This window comes from Anoplopoma fimbria, chromosome 14 (genome assembly GCF_027596085.1).
Source record: "Anoplopoma fimbria isolate UVic2021 breed Golden Eagle Sablefish chromosome 14, Afim_UVic_2022, whole genome shotgun sequence".
NCBI classification, from domain to species: Eukaryota; Metazoa; Chordata; class Actinopteri; order Perciformes; family Anoplopomatidae; genus Anoplopoma; species Anoplopoma fimbria.
Genome location: NC_072462.1, coordinates 15,650,840 through 15,678,141, shown reverse-complemented (window position 1 = coordinate 15,678,141; position 27,302 = coordinate 15,650,840). Strand labels below are relative to the sequence as shown.

The following is a 27,302-nucleotide window of genomic DNA, read 5'->3' as shown; positions in this document are numbered from 1 at the left end:
GTTTGCAGAGCACAGGGTATTAGTAAGTAAAATGTCTGTTCTTTGAATAGAGATGGACAGCTGATACAAAGAGGTGGTTATCCAATTTTGCACCAATCAAAGAGGCAGCCTCTCCAAACGTGCTGCGCTCAGATGTCAAGAGCACTTTTTGTATGAGAAGGTAATTAAAAATTTAACAAAAGCGCTTTTCAGCGCATATGGAGGGGTGGGAGGGAGACCGACTGACGAGGGATAGAAATGGAAAACTTCATGTCAGAAGTGGGAACGTGTGTGCGAGAGAGCAAAAGTGAGCAACAGTTCACCCATCTTTTATTCTGTACCGACTATAATTAGGACTCATTAATAAAACCGGAGATGAAAAGGTAAGCCAATCTACACCACACTTGTGCAATGATTTCAAATGATTAAAATTCCGCAGAAGACTACATCTCATATAGCATTTGTCCAACTTTCTTGCATGCCAGCAGACTCAATCAAACTCACACACACACACACACACACACACACACACACACACACACACACACACACACACACACACACACACACACACACACACACACACACACACACACACACACACACACACACACACACACACACACACACACACACACTTGCAGCTCGTTAGCGTCTGATTGGCAGTGAAACATCCGGAGAGGTAATTGGCACATTTCTTGTCATGAACGAAGGGAAATTGCCACATGTCAGCCGTCTTAAAGAGAGGGAGTCTTCCTGTCTAGTCAGAGACAGCCAAGTGACAGAGAGAGAGAGAGACAGATGGCAAGAAGGATACCTAAACCTAGAAAAGAAGTGAAGGACACAAACAGAAGTAAGACAGGTAAGAACAAGACAGAGAGGAGGAGATAGATGAGCAGGAGGACGGTCACTGGTGTGCCAAAATATAGGACACATCACCACTGAAAGGCAAGAAGGATAAGACAGAATAAATACAGGGAACGGAGGATAAAGGTCACAAAGAGGTGACTTTGTCTCGAAAAGGTGAGTGTGTAATGAAAGGGAAAGACTAGAGCGGTGAACAAAAAAAGAGAGATCTGACTGAGAGAAGATATCTTTTTCATCTATTTAGCTCTGGAAACTGCACAGACCAGGATGCATGTGGTGGTATTGAGGAAAATAATAAATATAAGTTAGAAAAAGAAACCTGTCAAAGAAAGGGTTGCAAAATTCCTGGAATACTCAAGGTATAAACTTTCCATTGGAATTAAGGGAGTGTATGGGGAATGTTTGGGAATTAACCCTGAACTTCCACTAGCAAGTTATGGTTGAAAGTATTAAAGCATACTTATACATGAGGATACATACTACCTACTGTAACGGGTGCATATTTCTCATACTGTTCATACTGTATATACATATATTACTGTTCATACTGTAAGGAATATTCATATTTTCCCTTTACCATTCATTTCATTCTATATTTTTTCTATATTACTGTATAGTATATTCTGCATACTACCCTGCCCTTCATTGCTTTTCGCACCTCTGGTTACATGCTATACTGCATTTTGATGTCTCAGTACCTGAACTCTGTGCATTGACAATACATTTAAATCTGATCTAAAAAAATAAATAAAATTGTGGTAACACCTAGCTAGCAAAAACTAAAAAAAGGTTATAAAACGTGCGTTTTGCTTAAGGCAACTATGTATTTGTTTACTCTTTGTAACTGAGTTACTGTAAAGCAGGTTCCAGTCTTTTAAGGGGCCCTACATTGTGGTCTACATTCTCAATAAGTCATTTGGTCACTTCTTCTCCCACTAGCAAAACATAGCACACTGTAACCATCGAGTGGGATGTTTCTATGCTCTGTGCTCTGTGCCAGCACAACACCAATTAGACCAATATTCAAAACATACTGTATACAATCCACTCACTTGTAGAGAACTAGTATACAATCCACTCACTTGTTAAGAACCAGTGCAAGGCAACACCATTCAACACTCATCGCTGTTGTGTCAGAAATAGAACGTATAGCGGAGTGTGGGGGTGGAGAGGGGTGTGAAAAGATAGAACGGGGAGAAAAAAATGTTCCACAGAAATGTGTGAGACTCCTCTACAGAGAAGTCATTATGAGCTCTCCTGCTCCTCCACATGAAGTCTAACTATCCATCTGATGTAATTTATTCATTTCCCTTTTTTTCACAGCATATACCCGCCGCAGGCTTGAATGACAAACCTGGAGAATGAACCACAAAAGGTTACAAACTGATTATTCAATCACTTACTATGAGACAACAAGCCATATGCTCTGCATCTGCCTGCATGACAAGAATGGAAATGTGAGCTGTGTAAATATTAAGAAGCCGAAATGCAGTAAGATGTGATATATTGAGGTGTGATGGGTACCTCTATATTACTTGCTGCTATCTATTTCTGTATGTGTTTGTGAAGGTGTATGTGAAGGAGCTGGATATAGAAGGGGGTTGGGCAAAGGAGAGAGGGTGAGGTTAGGTAACAGAGGTGGAGTTGGAGTGGTTTCAGTGTCAGAGACAGATAACTGAGACTCGAGCCAGGAGAAACGGCCTCCTCCAGCTCAGTCCTGCCTAAAGCTCCCCACAGTCTGATGAAGGAGAACAGCCATTTCTTAAACTAGCTCCAAGGAAAGGCAGACACTTCATTGGTGCAACACAACTCTCTCCATTTTCTCTTTGCATGCATCTTAAAATATGATTCCTAGAACCCCCTCACTGCCTACAGTGAAAGCAACACTAAGTTGGGGGGAGTTTATGCTGAGGCATACAAAAGCTTATTTTTTTTAATTGGCATATGATTCATCCTTGATCCACCAAACGATTAGTTATTTTTTGATTGTGATGATGCACATTTTGTTTTTGAGCCAAATTATTTTGATACATTCAAGTATGGTTGGACAAGTACAAGTTGGCTCTAAAGAGGCATGGCACACTCATGCCAATTTATGTGAAATATTTAATAAACGAGTATAAACAATACTGAGGCTGCTGCTTTGCAAGGTGGAGAACTGTGTGATACACTCTGTGCATGCAGTCCTTGGTCTCCCCAAGTCTCCTCTGGCCTTTAGAAAAGCTCAGTTGATAACTCCACCAAGGGAGAGGGTTTTTGTGTGCTGAGAGGTCAGAACTCTCTTGGTATGCAATACAACCTTCCGGAGTAAAGATAAAAAAAAATGCTGGAACCGTTTAAGAGGTTCAGTGTAAACAGTTTGAAAATGATTTTAAAATGATAAAGGCACGGTTCATGCCAGAATGAGAACTCTGTCATTTACGTCTTATTGCCATGTTTAAATAAAATACCACTCGGCATCCAGCAATATACCTTCCCTCCAATTCCAGGTAGCTTAAGAAAGGTGATTTCTATCATTTTAAGCCCTTTTTGGAACTGTAAACAACAAAGCTGTGTTTACCTCGAGGGTTTGGGAGAAAGCTGTGATGGCAGATGAACCAGTGATTCAAAATAGAAAGAATGGCAAGGGGGTTTTCAATACACACACAATATGCAATCTTGTAGCCCATACATGTAATAGACTCTTGGATTTGTTTTCTAGAATCAGTTTATATTTGCATCATTCTAGAGCTCCACATGTGCTTCTTGTCTTTATCCTGTAATTTATGATATTTTCTTTTCTTTCTCATAGGTGGTCCTATGGAATATATGCACAGAAAACCCCCTGGGGTACAAAGTTGTACATGTAAATGTTTGTTAAGGCCTGACCCATCGGAGGCAACAGTAGAAAGGGCAGTGACTTACAGAGGACAGCAGAGCTCACACATGTTGGGCTATTAGAGTAAATCACAGCCTTTTGCACAGGGCAGTGATTGACAGGTGGGTGCCTTAAGGGGCAATTGGTTGGTTGCCGGGGGGATTTGGTCAGCCCTACTGACACTTTCTCTCCCATGGGTAACCTAAATGAAAACATACTTCCTGTTTCACTGGGCACTGAAGTGTTGTTACTCCTGACATTCCAGACCCCCCCCTTCCTAACTACACTATACAGCATTTTGACTGGGAGGAAGCACTCAGCTATTTCTTGACAAGGTGACCCGATGAGCTGCAGTCTGCGCTTCGCCTTCACATCACCTATTAAGTGGAACTGGACCTAAAGTCAACAGTAATCACTGACATTTTCATGGTCTGATGTGTGGAAAAAGGTGGATGCTGGATCTCCATAAAGAGCCACAGTCAAGATATTCGAGCCGGATTAGATTTAACAACACAGCAGTCAATGCTGAGATTCATTACTGGCACATTTAGTCAATCACAAAAGGTGAGAAAATTAGCTAGTAATAATAAGCTAATTTGAGCTTGATTAGAAAATTCACTGTCTCCATGGATTCACAGTCATACACGTGAAACCCTTGATTCTGGCTCTGGCATCTGCCCCAGCTGTCTACATTCCAGTTTTCTCTCTGGATGAGGGAGTGTGAAGTAAGTAAGTTTCTAAGTTTTCTTCTCCGTAAAGCCAGTGGACTTAATCATGGCAGCAGGGCCTCTTCCCCGCAGAGCATCAATGACTCGTTACCCATGATAACACGGCAGGACCCCGGCTGACTGAGGAGATGCCTGAATTAAAACCCTGCTTCCATGGAAACAGGCTCAGCAGCTCACAGTGCTGCATTACCTCTGAACTCTTGTCTTTCTCTCGGGGGCTGTGACAAGTGCTCTGAAGTGGAGATGGAGATGGAGGGCATGGGAAAATAGAAGAGAGAAAGGAACAATACAGCTGCATTCTTTCACAAGGAGATTTAAGTCAATTTTATGAGCCTGCCACATGTTTTTTGAGTATGAAAAGAGGCTATTGTTACTTCTGTAGAGGCCCTTAAGATGCTGATGAAAGAGCTTCATGGAGGTATTAAAAGAGAATGATCAGTGTTGAGCTGATGGAAAGTTTTCAATCCCCATCTTTACCTTTACTCCATCTATGGCCAGCGCTCAGCATGTGAGCCCACGTTACACAGAAACCAAGCCTTTCCTGCCAAATCCTTCCTTCTCCCTTCCATCCAATAATAGTCTCAATAGTTACATTTTCCTTCTGCTCTTGATTAAGTATATATCAAATATTCATGGCAACGGGAATGTGTAACAATGACTTTTAGGGGGCCTGGTGAGTGTCTAATGTATTCAGACCATACAAGACGTTTAGATGACTGAATCCTTGTGCTATTTCAGAAACCTCACTCGCAGTATTTCAGTCGTTTGGGGCCAAAGTTCCATTGGTAATGGTCGTAAGGAGAGCCAAGATAAATGCCGGCTGCTTGTTTTCTTTGTGTCTGTGTGTGTGTGTGTGTGTGTGTGTGTGTGTGTGTGTGTGTGTGTGTGTGTGTGTGTGTGTGTGTGTGTGAGTGTGTGAGTGAGTGAGTGAGTGAGTGTGTGTATTCCACAACTCCTGGACTATCTGTACACCAGAAAACTGTATGAAGTTTGAATAACCCGTCAAAAACAAGGGCCAGGATACCTCAAACTCCACTATGAATATGTAAACCTCTGAGATGTCAGATAGAAACCGTTTCATATCTTCTGTTATGAAAAGTTGCTGCATCATCACAGGAGCAATCCTGATTATTCAGCATAATGTTTAATTTTTTGGGGAGAACAGCCGCAGCATGAAGCCAACAAAGACTCAAAACCACTTAAATAGAATCACAGAACGTCATTTCTGTGGTAGACCATCGTGAAAACCTATAATGTAAATCATCTGTAAAGTGGGAGGACAAAGAGAGAACACAAGACTGACACTGGATAACATCAAATAGCACAGTTCCACTTTGTAATCTGAGATCAAAACTAATTGTGAACAACTGACTTAGATTTTTTTGAGAATGTGGGTTTTTGTAGCTCTTAGAATATAACTGTGTGTGGGGGTGAGTTCTTTTCTAACTCGTCGTCTAAAACAGTCACAACAATGTCGCATTATAACTGATCGGTAAAATAATGTGTAAGAAGCTTAGTGAAAAAATGTCCTTATAAAGCTCTTTTGTCCTAGTTTGAACAGAGGAAGCAATTCATCAGCAGTGAATCATTTTCTGCCAGCAGGTCATCCACAATCATACTGTTCACTCCATAGAATAGATGAATAGCTCAGTTGAATTGTTGGCAGCATGGTATCATGTGTGCCTGGGCACACAGACGTGTTAATGCCCTTGCTGGTGCCCCGACATGTGAACATCCATGTGGAAAAGAGAGTATGTGACAGTTCATGCGCAGTCAGGACAGTGTGTGTGCGCCACATAGCACAATGTCCATCACATACAGTCCACATGATTTAACAAAAGTGCTGTAAGAGTATGGGGTTTTATGGCTCAGACAAAGCCTGCCATTCTGCCAGCCTCTCCCTCGCCATGCAAAGCCCTGTAAAGGAAGCCCAGAGCGAACTGACAGCCCACTGGAGGCCTGACAACAACCCACCGGATCCAACCCCGACAAACCTCAACAGCTCCGCTCGCTCCCTCTGCCTTCAGCGTTTCTCATTCCCTCTATATTATTTTTTCGTCTTAGAGTGGGTGAAATATGACAGATCCTTCTTCACAACGGCTGCTACACATTTCTGCAGATTCATATGTAACCACAGACTTAGCCCATCTGCCTTTTTTTTCCGAGGCTTTTTTCTCTGGCGGGCTTGTGTGAGAAAAAGGCCTCAAAAAACACAGATGAAAAAGCAGCATTCGGTTTTGTCCTTTTTCCCACTGAGGCAGCTGTGTTTGAGTTCAGAAAAAAATTGAGGAAAAACAACTTGAGGAACGGAACTGTTGTCTTTTTTTGTAGACATGAGGTAAGTGTGAGCTAGTTAAAGAAGCTGAAAAAGGGCCTCTGTAGACACACAAAATCCAACTCGATCATAGAAGGAAAAGTAAACAGAGACGACAATCACTGCTCTTAGTCAGAATACAGAAAATGATGCATGCAGGGAGAATTTTAAACAATCAGTTTATTCAGTCTTTTCTTTTTTTGGAAGAGCTGAACTGCCTGCTTCATAACAACATCATTTTCGAATTTTGACCTCGTAGATTTTATTCCTCTCGTTTGTTGAATATATGGCTAGTTTAGTGATAGGTAACTACATTAAAACAACACTGATTCCACTTGATCACACACAGATGACACACACACACACACACACACACTTCTACCCAGACTGAACACACAATGAATGTTGGCACGCCTCTTATTTACCCTTCATTGAAAATCTAGGTTGCCACAGCAACTCCATATCTCAGAAAGCATAGATGTGTCATGATTGGACCTGCGGCTGAGTCTTTAATCGCTGCACAGAGCCATTCCAGGATTGACAGAGAGACCTCAGACAGGCAGCCAAATCAGCAGTGCTATATGGCTGTTACAGCAACCTATCAGACTGAAGCCTGGATTGTATACGGAAAATTTGCGGAGTTTCAGTCCCAAACTTTCGTCCATTTAGCCTGTCAGCACTTTCAGCGGGGATAAATGCTGTGCAGTTCCACTCACTTAACTCGGCTTTTCCTGGTCAATCACAAGCCTTTACACAGTTCAGGCCCAACACCCTCAACTCAAAAAAAATAAAACACCAAAGCCCCCCTACCCATCAAACCACCCTTTCATCCTCTATTTATGTTCCTGCAATCTCAACTGAGCCTTTTCAAATGCAGCAGTAACAGTGGTGAACTGTAGGGTAGGGAGGAAGTAGAGCAGGGAGGCGATATTGGCTGAGCTAAGGTAACAGAGGGACACAACTGGTTTTATTCTTCTTTCCCCACAGCAGATAATTACAATTTTCTCTCCTCTGACCAAATTGCAGTGACTGGCCGATGTTAAGGAAATAGCCAAACAGCTTAAATAGCCCAGGCAGTGGAGGAAAAATGTCCTTATCTGAGCGCTGGACTGTGTCTGATTTATTCAGTGTTATTTTATTACAACTTCTGAAATGAGCCGAGTTCAAAACTGGGGAAAATTCCGCTATCAACACAGTTTTGAATGTGTCATGGAAGAACAGAAACATTGACTGGCATTATCATAACATATAATAGATGCTAATAAATACATATGCTAAATATACAATGATGTGAGAGTTGTACATTTTAGCTACCCATTTAATACAAAAAAATAAAACAAACACACCAGAAATGATGGCGACATTTCATTAGAAAAACCAAAAACTGTTAGTGAAGCTCTTCACATAAACCTCTTTTCAGGGCAGCCAGTTTATTGGATTTGATTTGAGAACTTTTTGCTGGATAATCACAACTGCCTGCATTCCTATGGTGAACACGATAATTGCATACTAGAACCTATTTTTTCAAACTAAAATAACAACTACAATTCACTGGCCCAGTGGAATGTCTTTTGAACCTTACCTCAGCAGCTGGGACGCCTTCAGGTGGGCGACATTGGAGCAACACTTCCTGTTCGAGTGACACTTCCTTCCCAAGAGGTTCCTGGTCAAATGTCTTCTTCAGGTCTATAATGGACAGAAGCACATTGTGTATCAATATTTACTTATTTTCTCATTGACAGGTAAATGTGAGGTCAATTTTAAAGACATGTTTAATATTAAATGAATAGTAATATAAATATATTTAAATAATTTGCTCTTTGAATCTTAACAATAAATCATATAATCGATTTTTGCCACTGTGACAAAGTAATACACAACAGTGTGGGTTTAAACGTTAGAAACATTAACTGAGATTTATGCTTTCTTTCCATCTCCCTTTCTCCTTCAGCACGCAGATAAACCTCCCTGAAAGAGATGGAGAGAAGATAGAGGGACTGGGATCTCAAACACTCCGATGAAAAACTAACATTTTTGTGGTGTGAGAGCCCTGACGGAGTAGTGCAGGGCAGGGATAGTGGAGCTGACAGGGCAGGATTACTGAAGGTGTCATGCTACACTGGAACCCAAAGCCCATTAGACATATATCATAACCTGCTGCACAGACTGAGACAGGAGCAGTGGGCTTCATTCACGACAACAGAGTGGAGGGGGAGAGGGGGGAGAGAGGAAAGGACTTAATGGGGAGTTGAAGCACCATTTGGGAACTTTGGAGATACTGAAGCCTCAAATCTACAATCAAACCTCCAAACTCCACTGATACCATTTATTTCGACAGCCTTTGCAATATTCTTGGCAAAACCGCTTTAGCTTTTTTACTGACACATTCAATCTAAAGCAGTGACCTCATCCAACGCAGCATGTTTTAAGATAATATGTTTTTCCTATACAACAATTCTACATACAGAAGCAGGCATGAACGGAATTCTGCAAACTATGCCACTATGCCAGTCCTGCTAACAAAGGCAATGTCTGTGTTAACTTCAAGTTTCTGACACCAACACATTTATTCCATTCCCCCTCTACTGACACCTAACTGTGTCCATGGAAACAAACCAAGAACTGACCTGGTTCAGCCAGGTCAGCCAGTGGTTCTGTAGAAACGATATGGCAATTCTTAAACACAGAACGCTATTATTACAGTAATGCTATTGACATTGTGTGCTAACATAAAAAAAATTATTTATTATAATAGATACCTATGTATGTGATAGCACATTGGTTTGGAATTGGAAGGTTCAGATGTGAGTTGAGTGTTGATTGAAAGCACATCCAGATGTGCAGTGACACATGGCAGAATTTGTACTTCATTATCTGAAGCAGACTGCACATACTAAGTCCAATTATCTTGAGTACAATGTTAATGTAACAGGCTACAGTACCAACGCTTCTCAACGTAAATAAATGTTCTTCAATTCGTGAGCAGATTGACATAAGTGTGAGAATGAATATAGTAAGGACAGAGCATTCACACTATAGTTTTTTTCATATGCATCACTAATAAAAAGAAGCCATCCCTAAAACATGATCAAATTACAAATTTCATCACTTGCTTTCGTTTTGTTCAATAGCTATTACACGAGGACACATTATACTTAAATAGAGACATTTAACTGTATAGCTAATGGTTCCACTTTCCCTGCAGGATAAACTGGATCATGTTCTTATTACAGAATACATGATCAGGCTACTCCTGGGGCCCCAAAGAATACATATAGTAATTTTAAGGTTCATTTTTTATTTGGAAAAATGAACCTTAAAATAACAAATCCAATCCCTTGTTCCAATTCCACCTGTGACTATGCATGTCTTCAGGGTAATAATAACCCTAACTCCACAATTTCAATGTATTATAAAAGCTGAAAGCGTGAAAATTGAATTGAAAGCAATTTCTTTAAAAGTCTGGTATGAAATTAAAAGAGGAAGTGAATGGAGGGGCATATTGTGGGACATTATAAAGCTTTATGGAATTTGATCCAAGGACCAACAGTTTGTTTTTTATAAAGAAGGAAAGGAAAGGAGGCAGACAGACTATGTCTCCAAGGGAAACTGCTGTTTGAAGTTGTAAGAGTCGTTCTACTGTTGCTCTGATGTCAGAACTACAATGTAGAGATGAATCCTAGTTCAAACTGCCTCCACAAGGTAAAATAAGATGCAGTCACAGTATGATGGGTGAGGAGAAGAAGCAGGCACACCGTCTCCTACACAGGAACAAACTTCATGCTATACAGTACTATATATGCACTGCAGCCAAATCCAATAAATATAATATGAATTCTCCATAGACCTACTGGAGGGTATGCCAGTCTTCAATGGGTAATAGCTTGGCGGCTTGGTGTGTAGTATTGTAGCAGAATGGACCATAATGCCTAGCAGCCTGGAGCTGGTGTCCATGGTATGATGCATAGCAGGTTCTGGTTTGGCCAAATCATGTTTTAAATGAAGAATATAGTGTGTTTAGCATGAGAGGAAGTAAATATTCTGACTTTAGAGCCACATAACCTCCTTAAACCCAAGCAATCGAAACGAAACATGTTTAGTTGCCGAATAATAATAATAATAATAATAATAATAATAATAATAATAATAATAATAATAATAATAATAATAATAATGAATAGTTACATTTCTGTTGTTGTTGCCACTAAACCCACTGTCTTTATTTCATTTGTTTTTCTCAAACCAGAGTCTGTTACTTCCACAACTACCACCAAGTGGATGCATTATTTTACAGAACATACACATCATAAAATAGCCTAAATTAAATTGTTAGAAGATTTGCATAGGCCAGTGTTTGTGAGTAAATGTGATATATTCATCCTTTTTTTATTCTTTGTTGTAGCAGATCAATTACAGCTTGTTAAACCAAAATTAAACACCCAGTGCTGGTATTGTTAATTTCATCATGCTTTGCAAACCTTTGACATTCCTCTTGATGAAACACAGTAAGTAGCATGCAAGTCATTATTTGGCTCTGCATATTTTATTGGATGTGGGTTTAAATTATGCTCCCCCTCTGGAGTCTCTCCTCACTCCTCGTAACCCTGAACAGTACTGTGGGACACCGAAGGGTGTGGGGCCAGCTGAGTTGACATTCCTGTGGGAGTCGCACCGTTCCCTCCTTAGCAGACAAACACTTCCAGCCTCGCTCGCCTTCAGAAGCATACACATATGACAACCATTACCTTAAGTGGATACTGTATGTTTGGCTACTTGTCATGCTAAATTACACCAGCCTTACACTTCAGAAACTTCCTCGCTTAGTAAATCATCAAGTACTGATGCAAACGTAGATTAGGAATGACCATGAAGACTTGGTTTGTACTTGAGAAATTATAAGGTTACAAGCAAACAAGAAAATCAATTTCCAGCTTCCTCAGTAAAATTTACCCTTCGACAATCTTTTGAAAGGCATTTCAGTTGATTTGATTCATTTATTTAATTTGGTTCTGAGCACATGCTTTTACTGCTTCTCGTTGGCAAGCAATCACTGCTGCCCAACTATGGAGGCCAATCAAAACGGTTTTGTGGAGGTCACAAGAAGAAAAAGGAAATCACGGGGGAATTTACACATACTTCCTCCAACAGGCACACAGAATCTCCGACAATACTTTTAGCCAGAGCAGCCCTTTTTTCAAGTCTGAAAGCCAGTTCTTCAACACAACAACCTCTTGACTCGCCAGCGCTGGCGCTGACTCACCGTCTGATTAAACTGTATATGTTTATGATTGGAGAGGAGAGGAAAACAAGCCCAGTTTCCATTAGCCTAACAGGATCGAGCCTGGCTCTGAAGAAGCCTGCCTGAAGAGAGGGCACAGTGGAGGAGCTAATCCATTCAGCAGAAGCTAATGGGAGGGGAAGAGGGGTTCATTGTGATTTGAGGGATAGGTTAGTGCTGGAAGGCTGCTCATCATGGGTGATTATAGGAGGTGGAGGAGCAGCAGGACTGTGCTTGGCGGGGGAGACTGAGAGGCATGATTCTGATTCACCAGGCTAGTATAACAGCAGCGCGCAGTAATGAGAAGAGCTACTGCTGTTTGAAAAGGAGGGCATACTCTGCATTCAAAGAGCAACTGTACAGAAAACAGGGGGAAACCGTAAGAGAGAGTGAGAGAGACAGATATATGAAGATGCAGAGAAAGAAAATGAGAATTAGGTGAGATCAAAATTGAGAGGGACAGATATACAACTGCTAGCTGCCTCTTAATGGGGTAGATCAAGTGAAAAGCATGGATATTTACTCCGTACTGCGCTACTCTGCTGAGCTGTACAGTGGCACTGAGTTGCCAGCCAAACAGTGATATCCCTATCAAGCAGTGATAACATTACATTTGATGCGGACTACAATACACGCTGCAAGTGGGTGTTGCATTTTGTGCCTGTTTGCCACACGTCAGTCACAATGAAGTGACAATTGAAATGACTAAGTCAGGAGTTGAAAGTGTGTGGCGTGATCTCGCTGATACTATAAAAGAAGTCCCTTCGGGTGGAGTTTTGACAACAATGTGGAAGCAGTTATGTTATGTAATATGTGTTGTGTTGCAGAAGTGTTGCCTTGATGTCACAACTCAAACTACTCTTACATCTCTGCTTTCCTCACCATGTCCTCTGGGGTTTCATTACTTTTCAGATTTTGATTGGCAGATCCTTTGGTAAAACGGTTATGAAAAATGAGCCCAGCAGAATGTTTTTTACTTGGAAACTATTTGTGTTATGCATTTTAGTAGGAAGGCGAACACAAAGGCGGAGAACAAATGAGGACCACCTACAGGAAAAAAAAGTAACACTGGCATAAACATTTTCCGTAGCCTCTCTACCTTGTATAAACTATTTCAGCTCTCTCCACCCTCTGCAGAGGTTTATACTGTACACAAGGAAACGGATTCAGATTCTGACGGCTTTTTACCAACTCAAGTTCAAAGGGACACTTGAGTCCCATGTTAGTAAAACCTTTTTTAGCTGCTTCTATCTCCAGAATCTGTAAATCTGTCCTGATACACAAGTCTGCCTGGGAGATGCATCTCCTTGGCAGCGAAGACATTTTGTTTGGAAAGGAATACAAAGATTAGAGAGAAGATAAAGACTGAATAATGGGACTCACAGGCAATGCGAACGTGGGCTTTGCGGCTCTTGGTGGTCCCTGCAGAGCTCCAGGCAACACACTGACACCAGAAGTCCTCCGGCCCAAACAACTCCTCCACCTGCTGCCGAGTGATCTCTATGCTGGCCTCTCTCACTACAAGTCCTGTGAGGAAAGACAAAAAGGTTTGAAAGGGAGAGAGATGTAGGGAGAGTATGAGCACATATCAACAGAGAACAAAGAGAGGAACTGAAACGGACCAGAATGAATACGTTTATAACATATACACTTCTGTTACGACCCATCCTTCTCACTAGGGGCCCTTTGTCCTGTTTGCTGAATTCTCCCACCTGGAAAAGAGATGTTGTTGACTGGCGTAGCTTATCACGAATCAGTACAATTTAAATCAGTCACATCACATGCATTCGACACTGGGTATTTGTGTCAGTCTGGCCCTGATTTCAGAGCCAGAGCGCTGAGCTGTTTGGGTCCAGGCCCTGTGGGGGAGGATTCTCGGCGTCATGGCTACCACAATCCTGTTTGCTAACTCCTCTGATTACTGCTCATCTGGGTGCCAGGACCCAAACAAACAAATCATCCTCAAAACAAATGCCTCTACCCACAGCTGCCCCTCTAGAACAGATTAGGCTGCTGCTACAGTGTGTGTATGTCGAGCATGCATAGGAATTGTGTGCATGTATGTATGTATGTATGTATGTATGTATGTATGGGTTATGTGGTGCATTTAATGAAGCTACAGATGCGTCACATGCAATATTGTGCCTTATTAAAGCTCATCCATCATCCTGTTTTGATTGAATGAGATATTTGTGAGGAGCATTGATGGTATCATGAGGTCCTTGTAAAAATGAGAAATGCACTATAGTTACTCACTGTTCTATAGTATTTCAAATAGTAGGAGACAATTAACACTTTGATTTATGGTATGGTACCTTCCTCCTGTATGTTAAGGAGACAATTAACACTTTGATTTATGGTATCTGAACCTATAGCAGGATTGACAGAACAAAGGATAATTATTCTATATGTGTTATTAAATGTCATGTGGTTAGTAGACATGAATAGTGACTGCAACAGTATTGTGGATTTTTCACAAGAACATGCTGTGAATAGCCAATGTCACCTCATCATCAAAGTGCTACTCTGTTAGGTATAAATGTGGGGGTTGTGCAGCACGCTGGAAAAAAGTTAAGTTGATGTCATTTTCCTGGAACTGTCATGCTCATGTACCCGGTCAGCAATATGTGAAAGTGGACTGTGGCATTCAAATTATGCCCTGTTGAATGGCCTTTTGTGTGCTTTGGAAACATTATCTAGACCATTACCACCAGGAAGGATGATCTATAGATTTATTTTTCTTGTCCACCATAAAGATCGGGTCATCAGCATTACAAACCACTAACCCGGCAGCTTTTTTGCCCCACTCTTTAGTTTCCATGTTTTGGAGATGACTAGGACCACAGCTGTGTTTCATTGTTAGCTGACATTATGACAGAAACTGGGAGTGTTCTGCTGCGGTTGTAGTACATCCAATGAGTAGTTTGATCAGTTTCACACACTGCTTTGTACTGAGCAGTAACTGTGCCTACAGTATTGACCATATGTTGCCATACCACAAAACTTCTACTGTCTGGAAGCTTTTAGTCATTGTCTCGAGCGTCACTAGCATGACCAATCTGTTTACATGAACAAAGATGTGTACATCTTATTATTGTTACAGATATTATACTTTTGCACATTCTAATGGCTTGAGAAAACAAACATTTATATAGTTTTGTCAAACATCCCCAACTCTCTGTCCTTAGTGCACACCATTGCCTGCTAATTCAAAAACAATGGGGAGGCTGATGTGTTTTGAGGAGACATCAGCCTCCCCAAATTAAAGAGTGCATGCCAATTCAAACAGAGGGGCAGTTGCAGAATTAATGATGCGGGCATGTTGTCCAAAGGCTAAAAGTACTAGCTAAGTACTAAACTGGAGCTTGTCCAAACAAAGGTGTAATGTTTTAGCTGGTGAGCTAACTTAATCTAGTATTGGGTGTAAATAGTTAACCTGCCTACAGTTGGACTTGCCTTTATTTAGGGAAAGTATCTCCTTATTCCTCCAGTTGTTGATATTGGAAAACAATTGGAAGGAGTTTACAGATATTACAGATACCATAAAACAAAAATCTTTAGGTGTTAAAGCTAATGAGCTAATGTATCGTTACTATAATAACTATAATAACTGCTAAACTAAGCTACAAGAGGAGAGGTTTTTTTTCCCAGTTAAAGCAGCTAATAAAGCCTGAACAAGCTCTTTCAGTAAGGCAATTATTGCTGTTGAACTTACCTTAATAAAGCCTCTGTTATTAACACTGACTAAATAACTTCTTTAATGGCAAACAAATTAAACTATTGTTCCAACTGTATATTTAATAAGTTACCATTCACGTTGGCATTTTTTAACTGCGCTTACCTAAGAGATGCCGGGTGTTGTTGATGTGACATCATTGTCATGCTCTGCCTTGTGTCACCAATCAGTGACTCATCGTGTCCCGATGTTCATTAAATCAGTCACCCAATCTTTGCCTGAAATCTTGTTCATTATGTTGTGATTCACTAGGCTACCTGCTGAACTAGACATGAATTGATATAATTTGAGACACACTGTGAACCTTTCCCGGTAATACTAAATTTGAAATTTAAAAATCTGTGTAGTTTAAATTGTGTAAGCTCACTCTGATTTACCAAGACAAATTGTGCAATTGTTTGCTTTTACAGTGATTGTTTGATTTGGAAAAGTGAAACCGTTTGTGTTCCTTTAATTTCCAAAACATTGCATTCAGTTTAGTTTGCATGACAAAGGTATTTTACGAGTAAAAAGTCCCTATGGAATAACAAATTACAATGAATACATGAGACTGACAGTATCTCAGCAGTCAATATATTTGCCTCATTTTATGCATATGTTAATAACCATGAGCCCAAATTTATTCTCCTCTTCTGGAAGATCACAATTTGGTATAATACAAAGGTTCAGGATCTGTTTTACAGTCGAGTATGTTTTACACTGTATGTGTCTGAATTTCTGGTTGAATGTTAAATGCAAAGAGACTCGCTGGTTGAAAAATTAACATGCCATTTTACTTCAGGTTCAGTGCAATCACACAGCATCCTTGTTCTGGCACAGACACCAGGCAGAGTGACATCCCACACACCAGCTTAGCGCTCATGTAAAATTTACACAGTGTGCCGACGGGCAGGAGAACAGCCGCGTCTGTTGAGTGCACATTTGCTGCTGTATATACGAGTCCACATGCATGTGTGAGTGCAAGGGAGTGTGTCTGTGGTTGTCTGTACTGTATGCCAATGTGTCTGAGAGGATGTGTATTGTTCGACTGAGAATGTCAAGGATGGATGTTACAACATCACATACAGAGTAGGAGAGGCAAAATCAATAGTGGAAACAATAAGAAGAGAGGAATTCTCCAAGGGTGTAAAGCACGCGCCAGAATCAGTTAATTTTTTTCCGTATGTGCTCCAGACTCTTTCTGAAGAAGGTTCTGTAGCAGGGAATTATCTGTCTGATGTTAGACTAAGCCCTCTGCACCGTTGGATAGCCTCAAGTGACGATGACGGCCAGCTATAAGTCAACTTTAAGAGCAATTCGTGGCTTCATTCAAGCAGGATTAAACTCTTCCTGACGTGCTGCACTTGAAACACATCACAAGGATCACTCTAGCAGATGAGCAGGGCTCTGCTCTGAGCCTGCTGACCTCATCCAGTGACTTCATGTGTTTGCTCAGCTAGCAGCTCTGTATAGCGCCGTATAACACTGTATAGCATTACAATGATAACAACAAACCAGACACAGACTTCGACTCAATTTGCAATCAAGAGGGGCAAAGCAAGCGTGGTCCATGTCAGGACCAGCGTTAAGGGGCTACTTCACACATGTCAATGTGGCCATTAGCAGTAGAAATTATTCTACAATAGGTCCCATTAATAGGCTGAAGTAGGGCGCCTCGTTGGAGACGATTTATTATTAATGTGGTGATTAAAATGAGCTAGTCTAACTCCTTAGTGTTAGCACTGGCTAACATTATTGATCAGACCAGTCAGGCAGAAAAGGAGGCATTGGTCACTGAAGGAGCCCTGAAGGAGGAGGAAGGGGGGTAAGTGCTCTGATTATCTGGCCAGATGAAGAGTACTTGTTTGATCTTCTAACGCTTATGTCAGAGACTTTGACAAGCTGTCTCCAGTGTATATTACACTACTGAAGCTGTGCCTACTTATAATTAATTTGCTGCTCATTCACTCATATCAACTCTCCTTTTGCTCTCAACAGACTCCAACTTGCTCTCACGCTCTGAGGTAAATGCTATGGTGTTCAGGTGACAGCAGGGTGAGTCTCTGAAGCTAAATCATCACTGTGGGGAGGCCAATCGTAAAAAATGCTTTGTTCCTTCGCATCACTTTTTGTTACTTTTGCCTCCTGCTACATCACATTTTTTACATGAGACCTGAATCTATGGCTTCTTTTTATGTGCGTCCTCATTAATTTCACACAAAACTGGTTTAAAACTCAGTTTAAATCATAGTGGTACATGGTCACATGTTCACACAAATAAGATGTGCCTTCTATACTGCTCTCCAGCTGAACTACGAAATAACAACTTTATTTTTCCTTTTCTTTGGTTTGGGTTTTGTTTCAAGTGCTTGTGTGTCACGTGCGCCTCACATGGCCCACTGTGTGTCACATTCGTAGGATTAAAAAGCATTTAGACTGGAAATATACCTGCGTGAGTTCTCTTGAAAAGTCGCAGTGGAGAGCTGCAGGTGAATTGTTTCATGCTGCGAAGAACATTGTGCAGGGAAAGGCTAACCGTGAATCAAGCCCCCTATTGCTGATTACATTGCAACTACTGATGCCGCACAAATTGTCACCTCAGCAGGAAGTAGTTTTATGACACATACACTACGTCTAAGAAATTATTGTTATTTGCATCATACTGTTCCTATAAAAAGTAATCACCCCCTTTGAAAGTGTTCATGTTTTATTGTGGTACACCATTGAATCAAGGTAAATTCAGAGTCAATGTAAAAATAAGTCTTTAAAAGTGATCCAAAATAATTACAAATATAAAATACAAAATACTTGTTTCAATAATGATTTACCTCTTCATGTCAGTATTTAGTACATGCTGTAATTAATAGATGCTTTGAACATCTGGGCACTGCAAGAATTGTTTTGTCTTAATGGCGTAGATTTTGCCATTAAATCAGTTTTTTCACTGTTGCAAGACAACAAAACATGATCATTTCTAAGGAGGAGAATACTTTTTATTGGCACTACATTTCACCCTAGAGGAGACAAAATAAAGGCACTTATAAGGGGGATTTAAACTTAGTCCTATGCTCTATTTCAAGTGCCAAACACATTCGATACACAAAAAACAACTGGATAAAGATGCAATGGATGCATCCTGTAGCTTAAATCTTAATCTCATTATCTCTCATTTCGTCTATGTTCTTGCCAACATGAAAGTGAGATATAGAGACAGAACGAGAGAAAAATAGAAACGTGTGGGGAGAGAAGAGGGTAAAGGGGGAGAGATCCAATTTCTTCAGTCTAAACTATCAGTGGTATTGACCAGGCTGCCCAGTTTCTATCGGTGCACCTTTTCTGTCAATCTGGGGAAATCAGAGAGCGATGGAGTGGGTTGAGAGAGGCTTCCCACATCCACTGGGCTCTTGTGGTGTTGTGTGTGTGGGGTGTGTGGGGTGCAAGGGCATAAATGAATGAATATCTGTGCAGTAAATAGCCTGTGGATATTGTTGTGCAGTGTGGGTGCACGTGTGATGTGTGGGTTGTTTTCCATGTTGATGCTTTTAGCACAAAACCTTCTGACATAAAGGCTAAGAGCCGTTGATACCTTCACCCTCTTCTTTGTCATAATCATAACAATGAAACACATCCTCAGATCTGTGTGTTCTTCCTAAAGTACACTAGGTCAAAATGAAAAGATTTCAAGTTGCATTTGAGGTTGTTTTCCCAATACTCGTTTTATATTTGTTCAGGCTGCAACACTCTTCTGTATCTGTGTATCTGCTTTTGTATTTTGAACCGACTTGCAACAATGCTGAGTGTTTCACATAGTTCAGTAAAACAGCAATTGATTGTTGTATTTTTACGAAATACCTCCGAAACAACATGCAACAGAACGGTTCCCGATCCTTGAAGTGTATGTAAGTGTGTGCTTACGTGCCTAAACATTCAAGTTTAAGTGAAGGAGCAGTTGTCAGTGTGTCTCAGCATACAGACGTGTTCGTGTGTGTGTGTGGCAAAACAGTTGGATGAAAAGGGTAAATGCGATGTGATTGGTACCTGTGGGCGACAGAAAGAACTCAATTTCCAATACAGCAGCTGAATGTAGCCAATCAGTGCTGGGCTGTTGTGTGTAATGTCTCTTGTGCCTTTGGGGGCTGAATTCCGCTCAAAACAACCCTGCTGGAGCTTCACTACCTTTACCTCCTCTCGATGCGTAAAAAACATGTATATAGACTCACAGCTACACACCAAAAAAGGCACACACACCACAAGTTGTGGTGCTTGTCAAGCCTTTTCTGCAGATAAGGTGATGTACTCATTGATCAAATTAACTGGGCCTGTAAGATTGATAAGCAGACAAACATGGTATGTATGCTTGAACATACGTTTGATGTGTTTGTTCTTATTAACCCCGCTACTAATTTGCTACCTGAATAAAAATGTCTGGCAACATTTTTGCCAGTCCAAGAAGTTTGATCTACTTTTGCTGCACAGGGGTCATAGGGTGGAAGTCGGGGTGTCATGCATCCTGCATCATACTTCAAATTAACATTTAACTTTTCAATATTTAACCAATGCAATGATCTTTCACTAACCCTTAACCAACTTTGAGTTTCTTAAACATAACAATAAAACATGAACTATGTTTAAGTCGCCAGGTGTGTTCAAGACTAACACTCATAAAAGATGCACACGTTGTATTGATTAAAAACAATCTTTGCTGCACGGTGTCACCAAAACACATTTGCAAATGTGTTACATATAAATAGGTATTCTTTTAGGCAACAGTTGATTTTGATGTGCACTTTAATGCGTTTGTAGCTGATGTGTTTTACTGACCGGAGTTCTCGTCAACCCGCTCCTCCACAGTGTGCTCCTTCTGGTGAACCCACTCGCTGTTGCACTTGAAGTAGATCTGGGTGGCGGGCGTGGCCTTGCAGTACAGGTTGACCGGCTTGTTCTTGACAACGTAGGCCTCCTCCGGTTCCATTAAGAACACCGGCAGCGGCTCGGGCGGATCGGAAGGGAAGGTTTCCGGCAGATCACCGAGACCAATGAAGTCATCCTCAACTGTGAAGAGAGAGATGGAAATATGATGGAGGAGCAGAAGAAAGGAAAAGATGGACAGAGGGAGAAGTTGAGAACAGAGGCAGAGAGTTCCAGATAGAGAGAGAAAGAATGTGTTGGGAGAGAAGAGGGAAGATGACAGTGGGACAGTGTATTATAACCACAGTCTTTGCATGGGATTATCCATCCGTGCAGCACATAGCCAAACCCCTATCATTTGATATTTTGGAATGTTTACACAAGGGTATTTTAGAGCGCAGGAAATTCTGGGATTCCTCTCAGGCAATAAGGCTGCATGGCTTCACAGAAACAGGGCCTTGGTTGGTCCAACCACAGCCGGCTACTGCTGAGAACTGAGAGAGAGAGAGGCAGAGCCAATAATGAGAAGAAGAGTTCAGAGGTTGGCTCTGAGGAACTGAAGTTATAAGCTGATCTCTCTCTGTCTCCCATTTTCTCTTTTGCTCTCTCTCTCTCTTGCTCTTTGCTTTTGTCTCATTCTCTCTCTCACAAACACATACACTAGCTCACAGACACATGCACGCATTCACACACACACACACACACACACACACACACACACACACACACACACACACACACACACACACACACACACACACACACACACACACACACACACACACACACACACACACACACACACACACACACACACACACACACACACACACACCAGATCTAATGACCTAAGGCTTTCGGCCCAGTTTATGCCATTCCTCGGATACTTCTGCAGCAGACAGATACGCTTCCCTGTAATTACAACTCCCTTTCATCTCCCTGTCTTAAATCACATACACACAACTGCATGTGTGTGCACACACGCTCACACACCAACACGAACACTGCTCACAGTGCCACAAAACATTGCAAGCACACAAATATATGGGCACACATGCCCACAAGCGAGCACGGCTAACTTTCTAGCTCTTTGAACACAGGAGGAGGATGAAGCCTATTCGCCACCCCATTTGTCACCTCCAGAACTGTTCTATTCTTACCATCGAACCGGTAGACATCAATTATTCACAAGTGTGAAAGAAAGGAGGCAGAGTAATAGAGACAGAGATACAGTGGGAAACAGAAGGTGAGAGAGGGAGAGAGACAGAGAGAGACGGTTAAAGTAACACAGCCAGACAGACATAGATTGAGACATTGAAATGGAGTTGGGCAGACGGACAGAAACACAGCACGGGAGAACAGAAACAGGAAAGCAGACTGTTCGGATAACAAAAGAGTTTATCAGCCCATCAGTAATTCTTCCATGTCCTTCTATCTATCCGCCTCCATGTCCTGTGTGGACACGCTGGAGCCTTGTTGTCTGACAGAGGTTGTCTCCTGGATGCTTTGGGAGCACTAAATAATGTCTCGGCCGGGCAGATATCTCCCCACCATGTCTCTCCTAATGTTATCTCTCCCTCCCTACCTGCCACAGATTGCAGTTGATTGCTAGGAAATGAAAGAGTAGGGGGAGCCAATCAGAAAATGGCCAAAGCCATCCCCACCACGCTAGTTTGTCTGTGTACTGTTATGAAAGTGTTTTTGTATGTGTGTATGATGCTGGGGAGTTTTCTTTTAGTTTGTTTGTGAGTGTGTAATTGCTTCTCATCAGAAAGAAAAAGTTCTAACTTCTCTCTTTCCTTGGCTCCTAATCATCTGCTAATTGAGCAGAGGCAGTAAAACCTTAAGTGACCTCTGACCCTTAAGAGCAGCAGACAGCTTACACTGTTTCTGTTCATGTGGGTGCAATGAAGAGCTGGAACAAGATCATAGCTGTTTTGATCAACTTTCATCTCTTGCCGCCCAAACAAGAAAAAAAAGTTGAAACTTTGTCGAGCTTTTCATCAGTTATGTCTTTATGAAGGTGATGACTCTTTAATGTAGAAGTCTATTTCAGCAGACCTTGGTTTAGCCTGTTCTCTCCTGCCTCATAGTCCACCCACATCCTTAGCCAGGGGACCCTGACCCAGAAACAGGCAAAGAGAGCCAAGGAAACTCATTAAAGATTGTGTTAGCCTTCTTTCACCCTCCATTCCCATTATCTCTCCATCTCTCTCTCCCTCCTGGCTCCCTCGTTCTGTCAAACTGGGAGGCAGAGAGATCTGAAACAGCCATGAAAGCGTCGCTCCCTTACACACTGAGAGACGGGCGCCTTCACACGCTCACACATATTATACACCCGTGCAGGCATTAATGCACACAGAGGCACACACACAAACTTGCTCACAGATATTCAAATTCATCAACTTCCTCAGTGCGAGAAATAATAAATTCAAGTGAATGGAACTAGCCTTCCAGAGAAAAGTCTGCCTCGAAAAAAGACACCACATGACTAAATGAAAGACCCTGACTCCTTTCAATCACACTCTCCCTCCCTGGTGAACATAATACTGAGAGCAACAGGCTCAGAGAGAAACATTTTTTGCCTCCTTCATTCACATACAATGACAAAACAGTTCCAAACAGACCATAGTTTGGCCAAGCCATGTTAAAGATGATGCAATCTTTGTTGATACACACAGCTGCGGTGTGTATAATCGCAAACCTAATGCTTACAAGCATAATAACATACTCCTAGGAATCAAATATGCATTGTGAAAAAATATTCCCTCTTCTTTTGAGTGTCATATCCCTTTAATAGGAACATTAATATGGAATGCCTCCACTGTTGCAATATGTATTTTTCAGAGCATTTGTAATTCTGTGGCTTGATTTTAATCAGAAAATTTGCCTCCATATTGAGTGTTTAAAATTTAATGAAATATGTCCTCGCAGCACTTTTATTCAAATTGTATTTTGCTCTGTAATTGGGGTGAGTTTTCCTAACTCGTATTGTAAGTCTTATTAGTGAATATTTTAAGACTCAAATTGAATATTAGTTGAATTTTATATCAGCTCCACATCCCAACTACATAAAGTTTTGGAGGATAAATGAGCTGCATATTGCCCTCAAAATACAGTTAATGAATTAATGAAATTTGCCCCCTTGCATTCTTACTGAATTAATCAGGTGGAGGGCAAAACGGTTTGATGAAGAAAACGATTTAAAGAAGGTTAAAATGAATCAACTGAATCAAAGATTAGCAAGTGGGAGAGGTAGGAGAGGGTCTTGGCAGTCAGCCCCTCTTTGGCTCGAGTCAACTCCAATAGCTGCGGGAGTGGAGTAATATTAAGGGATGATTACATTATGGACATGAGTAAATCAAAGGCACACCTCAACACTGGCACAGCTACATATCAAAGCACAGTCTCAGAGATAAGACACACCGAGCTGTTAAAGAAATGTGCACAAAGAAGCACATCTTGAGCTAAAAAAAGAGTATCTGTGTTACATAAATACATAAACTGTTGCATAGAGAAGTGCACAACACCCACAACAACGCATAAATTCACATCAAATGTATGATGTTGGAGTGTGCACCCTCTAGCTCTTTGGTCTATTCAGTATGTGGTAAACAGCTCGCCAATACCCAAACGAACTGTCCAATTAGCCAAAGTTTGACTTTCCTACAGTGTGCTCCTCCTTCTAGAACTTAATATTGACAGTGTTTTCCTAACGTTGTCTGGGGGACCATCATCTCACTGAATCTTGGACACAACAGGGGCTTAATGACGAGCTTATATCAATAGTTTCCATTAGAAATGAGCAATGGCTGGCTATAAAAAGAATCATCCAGGAACTGCATTTCAAGTATTCCTCAAAATGAGCTACAGCAATGCCTCCTGAGGCATTATTGCTCCTAACCACTGCAATCAGTACACCGCTTTTACTGGACCGTCAATACCTTAGCAACATTAATGAGGTCTATTGTGCTGAGAACAGTGCAAACGGACGACAAGACACCCACAACACATTCAACATTGAGCCAGTGTTCAGCTTGCGATGACGCAATAGAGCAGCGGCTTCAGACCATAAATGCTCTGGTAATTTTACATTTTGACAGCACGTGTCAACAGGAGGCTGAAGTCGATTACCCACGAAAGATGCTCTGGAAATATGCCAACTCAAGACCTAGAAAGATTTCTGTATAGATTAGTATTGGAGATAATAATCTATTATTGGAGATAATAATCTCACTGGAGATAAGGTCACCAATTCAAATCCAAATAAAGCAATAACTAGAATCAAATAGAGATAGAGACAAATAGAGACAGTAAGATGTGATACTGATACAAACAAAAATGCCTTCCCACATATAATCTATGTATGCCGTACAGACCGTATAAAGTTGATATATCACCTGTTTTCCTGTATGTCTGTGCTGAATATGTGTAAGACTGTATTTCTTAAACCATATATATGCGAGTGTCTACGATAACAGCTTTTGAATGCTGGGCTCTGACACCACTGTGCAAGATAAGCTCTCTCTATTCTCTCGGTACTCACGTAGATTTATTGTCCCAAGGAAAGCACTGTATCAGTGGGGCCAATGTTTCCCTTCAATCAGGGGAGAGTCAAGCATGAACGAGGATGAACACTGGCATAAATCTTCTCCCTCCTCATTCCTGTTTTATTCCTTTTTATCCTCTCCACCCTCTGCTCTGTCCCACTTGCCTTCTCCCTGTCACTTTTCTTTCCACTCACCCTTCTTATCATTCTTATATACATTCCCGCGCCAGATGGGGAAAAAGATTGGTAAATGGTTGGCCAGATAGACGACGGGGAGGTTTTACTAGCCAATGTTTTGCCATGCTGCACCGGGGAAGGACAAGAGGTGGTTTGCAGCTGAGTGGTCAAGCAGAATAATAAACCACTCAGCTGTCATGTCAATTGAAGCAGGATAAATAAACTGTCAATCAGATCTACCTATAAATGTACTTTGAGCACACCTACCCATTATATTGAGTGAACATAAATCAATGGTAACGACCTCTTCCAGTCAATACTTGTTAGTATTGGACCCATACATCCCAGTGGCTTAAATCAATATGTATGGCTGTTGTTTTTAAAGCAAAATCCTTTAGAAGCTCCATGAGAAACAGGCAAAGTGAGCAGAGGCTTACTTCCACTCTAATGTCTCTTTCCAGCCAAGTGCTTTATAAACACTAATGTGTCTACACACATTGTCTGCAGGGCCCCATCTAACGCTTGGCTGCAGCAGGTATTTATTGATTACTGTGGGGGGGCCAGTGACCCCTCCCTCGCCCTGTCCTATCTGAGCATCTCTGCTGGGGCGTGCTAAGTATGCTCATATTTCATCTCCGGGGAATCCTGCCATCACACAACCCTATAGAAGGAGAGAAGAAGTCAAGAAAAAACAAGCCGACAGTACTTAAAGTTAAAAGTCAGTGAGCTCCAACACTGACCTCCAAATCGGTTCACAGCTCATAGTTGTTCTATCGCCGGCCAGATTCACAATGACCTGGAGAGAGCCCTAGCACACTAAAACCGCCAAATAAACCAAATGAATAATTCAATCAGCGCATTATAGAGCGGTCCAATTCATGGGTCTTATCTTTACCAGAGTATGTGATGTAATTGGAAAAATGAATCCGCAAACAAATTGATTTAGCACACTGCAGTAAAGTGAAAACACTCAGCTGAGAAGGAAGCAGTCCCAGAACTGAGAAGTGGGCCCGAAGATAAGCATTTTAAATTTATCTACAAAGAAATGGACATTCAAGTGATAAACAGTACTCTATGGTCACCCCTTCCCTCTTTTCATCCATCTCCAGTGGTGACCTTAAGTTGTTAAAAAGACAGAAAAGAGGAAAAGCTCATATAAAAGTAAAATATTGTAAAAAAAAAAGTCATAAAGTTAATCGATTTCAGAGCACAGAACCATCTCTCGCTTTCCTGTCTTTGTGCAGCCAGTTATGACTTTCTCTTTGGAGGTGTTTACATGTTCTCTCTGGTCCTTATCCCTGACCTTCACTTGGTCCTCTCTGGATTCACTCTGGCAGGAGGCAGCTGGTGGTTGCCAGGGTCATGCTAGGCCTTGGCCACTGTCTATCCAGTCACGTCACAGAGCCAGGAAAGGCAAGGTCAAAACATCATAATGGTTAAGGCTCATCGTTTTTCATTTTTTTAAACCAATTTTTCACCACTCAAATAGTTAGAAGTTTAAATGGATTTTCATCCAGATTTAAACATCACCATGTTTCTCGCTGCAAGAATGCACTGTTTGCAAAGACTGGTAAGACATGTCTTCAGGTTAAAACAATGGAGGAAAATGGGGAGAAAATGGAAATGAGATGCAGATTCTAAATCCATCTAAGTAAAAGACATATAAATGAAAAACTGATTCGGATGGATATGGTATTTTTAAAAGCCAGATGTTGTTAACTGATTCTCAATAAACACAGACTAATCTGCATTCTTTTAATTGAAGGAAAATGGTGAGTCCTGTTAAAATGGATGTCTAAGTGATCTCTGTAAAATTAATTAATTAACACTCATTCTGTGATGATGTTATTTTATCGCTCTTATTCACAATCTCACAATCTCTGTTTTTCTGCCGCTTGTCTAAATGTTTTCCTGCTCACTGGCCAGCAGT

General features: G+C 41.2%; 1 protein-coding gene across 1 annotated transcript in view; it reads right to left on the bottom strand.

Annotated features, from left to right (window-relative positions):
- Positions 1-27,302, bottom strand: part of unc5cb (unc-5 netrin receptor Cb) — a 107,901-nt gene that overhangs the window by 27,913 nt on the left and 52,686 nt on the right. The window contains exons 2-4 of the mRNA XM_054612167.1: positions 20,560-20,790; positions 13,407-13,550; positions 8,328-8,431 (exon numbers count right to left, since the gene is read on the bottom strand). Of these exons, the coding sequence (XP_054468142.1) occupies positions 8,328-8,431; positions 13,407-13,550; positions 20,560-20,790 (479 nt within the window). The remainder of the gene's footprint in view (positions 1-8,327; positions 8,432-13,406; positions 13,551-20,559; positions 20,791-27,302) is intronic.